The sequence below is a fragment of the Plasmodium gonderi genome (assembly GCF_002157705.1).
Source record: "Plasmodium gonderi DNA, contig: Chr14, whole genome shotgun sequence".
Classification (NCBI taxonomy): Eukaryota; Apicomplexa; class Aconoidasida; order Haemosporida; family Plasmodiidae; genus Plasmodium; species Plasmodium gonderi.
The window spans coordinates 2,112,835-2,118,006 of NW_021628939.1; the positions used below are offsets into that span (position 1 = coordinate 2,112,835).

The 5,172-nt window shown below is 32.4% G+C and overlaps 3 protein-coding genes across 3 annotated transcripts; 2 read left to right on the forward strand and 1 right to left on the reverse strand.

Moving 5' to 3' along the window:
- Nucleotides 1-1,539, forward strand: PGO_144530 (RNA pseudouridylate synthase; the record flags this gene model as incomplete). Its single annotated transcript, XM_028690443.1, has 1 exon — nucleotides 1-1,539. The coding sequence occupies one exon, from the start codon at nucleotides 1-3 to the stop codon at nucleotides 1,537-1,539; it is 1,539 nt and encodes a 512-aa protein (XP_028546244.1).
- Nucleotides 1,540-2,236: 697 nt separating this feature from the next.
- Nucleotides 2,237-2,680, forward strand: PGO_144540 (hypothetical protein, conserved; the record flags this gene model as incomplete). Its single annotated transcript, XM_028690444.1, has 1 exon — nucleotides 2,237-2,680. One exon carries the CDS (start codon nucleotides 2,237-2,239, stop codon nucleotides 2,678-2,680), a length of 444 nt encoding a protein of 147 aa, XP_028546245.1.
- A 463-nt stretch (nucleotides 2,681-3,143) lies between these two features.
- On the reverse strand, nucleotides 3,144-5,172 carry PGO_144550 (hypothetical protein, conserved; the record flags this gene model as incomplete). Its single annotated transcript, XM_028690445.1, has 3 exons — nucleotides 3,144-3,754; nucleotides 3,990-4,431; nucleotides 4,900-5,172. 3 exons carry the CDS (start codon nucleotides 5,170-5,172, stop codon nucleotides 3,144-3,146), a joined length of 1,326 nt encoding a protein of 441 aa, XP_028546246.1.

A 5,172-nucleotide genomic window follows, 5' to 3' on the forward strand; every position in this document is an offset into this window, starting at 1 on the left:
ATGCTTGTAGGAACAGGGATCAGATGGAGAAGGAGACAATCAAAAAGCACTTTAGCTAGCTGGGGAAAACAACTGAATAGACAGATCTGTGATTACTTAAAGAAGGAAATAATAACTCATAGTTATGATAAAAAAGAATATGAACAAAATGTGCACATGTACGACAAGTGTAAAAACTACGTGGATTCGAAACAGAAAATATTTTACGATTATATTTTGGAAGAAAAACCTATATTTCTCTCCACCACAGGAGTGAAAAATGAGAGGGGTGGGGAAAAAAAAAAAAACACATTTAAGAAATATGATGAAATGGAACCCAATGAACACATACACGGAAAGGAAAAAAGTGAACATGGAAAAAGGAATCTATTGACAAATCAACCATTACAAGTGAAATACTTATGTGAATATAAAAAATGGACTAACCTAATAAATAAAAAGCCGAATGTGGTAGTGAAAGGGGATAACCATATAAACAAGAGTGAGTTAACAGCAGATGGTGAAGGAAATGACATAGAAAATTTTATGAGAAAAAATGTTGTAGAAAAAAATAGTAGCTATAGTAGTAATAACCAGGCACTAATTGAACCCGGTGCAGAAAATAAGGAACGTGGGTCCTCCACCAGTATTGCAGCTGCAACTGATAGTGGAAATACAAACAATTACATAAGCGATGAGTTAATGGACATACGTATTGACAACAGCAAACATTTTTACGCCAATAGTGGAAAAGGGGACATGAACAAAATGGACGAAATGAAGGAAGTGAACAGAATGAAACTAACCCAATATTGCTCATATGAAGGATTGTGCAGCTCGAGATTTGCTTTTAATAACTTAAAAAAAGGTATCTTAAAAGTGAATGATAAGGTAGTATGTGAAAATGTAACAATTTCACCGTGGAATGACAAAGTTGAATTTACGAAATTGGGAAAAGAGCTTTTAAAAAATAAAAACATAACAATAATTTTGAATAAGCCAAAACATTATCTGTCTATTTTAAATGATGATAAGTCAAATAAAAAATTGCTGGCCAGAAATTTAATAAGGAATGAAAATAAATACATTGAAGAAGAACACAAGTGTATGAGTTATTTTATATACAAAAATGTAAACATTGAGAAAGTAAATAATTTATATGTGTGCGGAAGATTGGATGCAAATTCTACTGGGCTCTTGATTTTTACACAAAATACACTGATGAGCTATTATTTATTAAATAAGCACAAGTATGAAATTGAAAAGGAATATATAATTAAAACCGTTGATCCGATAAAAGAAATTAATTTGAAACTTTTGCGAAAAAATCTATTCATTGATGGAAAGTTAATATTCAAATGTCGCATACAATACCTCGATTCCTTCACCTTGACCTTTACTATTTATCAGGGATTCCACAAAATTATTCGGAAGTTATGTCTCCTTTCGAATATTAAAATTAAGTCTCTACACAGGGTTAGAATAGGCAACGTTCACCTGAACACGTTGCCCCTTGGAAAGTGGCGCTTTCTCATGCCCAACGAGTTTTTTTATCCCTGAAGAGGGAAAAGAAAAAATATAAAAATCCACAACAAAACAAAGCAAAATAAAAGGGAAGCACAATAAAACGCAACATAAAGAACAGTTTTTACTCCATTTGATAGGGACCGTTTTGTCCGATTTACAAACAAAGATGCCATACCCCTTTGCTCCTTAATTTTCCTATATTTTTTTTTTTTTTTTTTTTTCTCTCCTCCTTTGGAGACTTGACCATGTGACTACCTATATTAATAGATATCTCCTCTTTGATGTATTTTTTTCAAACTTGTTGCCTGAACAGTAATATATTTTTTGCCCCCCTTTTTTTTTTTTTTTTTTTTTTTTTTTTTTCCCCCCCCCTTTTTCTCTTTTTTATCTTTCCCCCGGTTAATCCTTTTTTTTTTTTTTTTTTTTTTTTTTTTTTTTTTTTTTTTTTTTTTTTTTTTTTTGTTAACTCATGAAAAAGCCCTGACCCCTGTGTTCAGGCGTTTTTTAAAATTTCTTTCTCTGTTCATATAAAATAGTGGCACAACCTTACAAAGAGAAATATCCACACCTATGACTAGAGAAAATATTAAAAGAACGAAAAAAAAGAAAACAAATCAGCTTGTGTAAATAAAAAGGAAGCACTTTTTTTTTTTTTTTTTTTTTTTTTTCTTCTCCACAAGCTCTCATGTAGATCCTAAAAAAAAAACTAATGTTGAAAGAAAATTAAATAATGTTCAATATATACACTCGAGGATTCTCGAAAAAGGCTGGTTGGTCATGGGTAAAAAACAGAAGGGGAAGAAAAAAAATAATTTCATTTACATACCCACCAAAGGAAAGAAGCAGTATCATCAAGCTAACTGACGAAAGCGACAAATTAATATTTGTATGTAACGGGAAATTAAGAAATACTTTCATAACAACGGTTAAAAGTATGAAAGAAACGAAATGTGTGATAAAGAACGATATAATCCATACCCCCTGTTTAGTCATATCAAAGGCAAAGTGCCATACACTATTAGAGAGTTTTACATACGATGAAATTTTGCACTTGGAAAAATTATCACCACTTATCTTGAAAGCATTTGAAGACGCTCAAAACAGATTACATCAAGATGAAAAAAATAGAATCCTCAGTAAGCACGAAGCGATTAAGTTTAGGTTGAAGAAGTAATTTTATCTTTGTAGATCCATATATATATATATATATGTTGTATGGGGAAATGTGTATCAAAAGGGACACCCGATACATTTAGAAGCAGAAGTATTCAAATTGGATGACAACTATGGGGGTTGGGAGAGAAGGTAGAGAAAAGGGAAAAGTTAAAACCAGTGACTAAGCACATGAAAAAAAAAAAAAAAAAAAAAAAAGATACACTCTACTACAGTGCACTGTACTTCACTATACTATGCAACATAAAAACACACTGTGGTAATAGTAACTTTTTTTTTTTTTTTTTTCCCTTGTTTGCCTACCGGAAATTTTACATTTCCTTTTCAATGCACAAGGGAAAAATACCTTCAAAAATTCCATCATTTTGTTAATCCATATTTTCCCACCAATGGGGAAGAACAAAGTGGTAAAATTTACATACTCGTTGTTCAGATCACATATATATTATCATCATGTCCCCATTTTAAGGGCCCCTCTTTGAAATTTTCTCCAATAAAGGAATTCCCTTCATAAGAGATGAGGAGTATTTTGTTTGCTTCTCTTCCAAAAAGAAATTTCCATCTCGCGCATTTGGCAGTGTCAGTGTCGATTGTGGTGTGTTTCTCTTTTTGAAGGGATAAGTTGGATATTCCTTTTTAAAAAAGGATGAATTGGACGAATCTGAAGAGGACGAGTCTGAATTGGATGAATCTGAAATGGAAGTGTCTAAATTCAAACCAAACCGTGAACCTGATGATGGTAGCAAGTGACAGATGTCAGGAGAGAAATCACCATTTTTATTTGAATCCCCCTCTTGGAGATAATCCTTTTCAAAAATTTTATTTTTTTTATAATTTTTTTTCCGCATTTTGATGTGCAACTCTCCCGTATATTTTTTTCTGGAAATTTTACTTAAGTCTGTTAAAATGGAATCATTCAATTTTAATTGAAACAATTTATTTTTAATTATGCACCTTATGTAGTTAACATTTATATCTATTTTAATTAGCGAATTGCAAAGGTATTTGGGGAGAAAAAGTTTCAAAAAGGTGTATTTATTGCTTGAATATTCATCGAACATGAATTTGTAGTGACCTGCAAAGGAGGGGAGAATGGTGTCATGGGGTTCACATGGGAGCTGCATATATGTCTCTCCATTGTGCGTGCGTCCAATTGATTTTAGTGTGCATAATCGCATGTACAGGGGGTGACAAATTGTGGTGAAATGAAGAATAGAGGTGAAATAACAAATCTGGGTGAAATAACAAATCGGGGTGAAATAACAAATAGAGGTGAAATAACAAATAGAGGTGAGGTGACACATACAAACCTTCGTTGCACTGGCGAATATCCCCATCGTCGTTGTACAAGGACAAAATTTCCTTCTTGTTATTATCTTTATTCTCCTCATTTTTTCTTCTTTCCATTTCTTCCTTTTCTATCTCTGCATAGATTTTTTTCCTATTATTGATGTTGTCGTAATGTTCATTTTGTTCAGACCCGTTTTTTTTTTTATTTTTTTTTTCATTTTCTAATGCAAGCATAATGGTTGTAGCTTTCTGTTTGGCCCTTATTTTGTCTGACACGAGAATATCTGATCCATCTAGCACTTCTAGATGTTCAAGGTGAAGTATGATGAATAGTTTTAGGTATTCCCATTTTGCGCATGGATTTCCCATGAGATAAAGCTCCTTAAGGTTCTCATTTTTTTTTAAATTACTTATAGATATTTCAACATTTGAAATGTCAATAAAATTTAGGGTTAAGTCGAGCTACAAGGGGGGGGGGGGCAAGTGAACACATGGAGATGGATATGTAACGGAAAAAAAAAGAAGCAGAAAAGAAGTAGCAGAAAAGAAGTAGCAGAAAAGAAGAAGCAGAAAAGAAGAAGCAGAAAAGAAGAAGCAGAAAAGAAGAAGCAGAAAAGAAGAAGCAGAAAAGAAGAAGCAGAAAAGAAGAAGCAGAAAAGAAGAAGCAGAAAAGAAGAAGCAGAAAAGAAGAAGCAGAAAAGAAGAAGCAGAAAAGAAGAAGCAGAAAAGAAGAAGCAGAAAAGAAGAAGCAGAAAAGAAGAAGCAGAAAAGAAGAAGCAGAAAAACACGTAGAAGAACGCGCTGAAAAGGCTTTTCTGTTTGTCGTACTTCTTGCTGATTTTACCATGTGCTTATGGAAATATGTATGTTTCTGTTAACTTGTCCATTATGGCAGTATCTACTCATTTGACTCCCCATCACTTAACTTACCTTGCGTAATGATTCGCACCCCTCCAAATTTTCCACGAGAGTAATGTTGTTTATGGCTAGATTTAAATATTCTAGTTTTTTTAGCTGATTTAGATTTTCAATTTTCTCAATTAAATTATTCTGCAGCAATAATATTTTTAAATTTCTACAATGGATGTTAATAAATTCTATTTTATTAATTTGTAATTGGTGTAAGGCTATTTCTTCTAGGTCTTCAATTAGTCCCTCGTTATGTTCGCTCTTCTTTTTAATTAAATCCAAGTCAATTTTCAT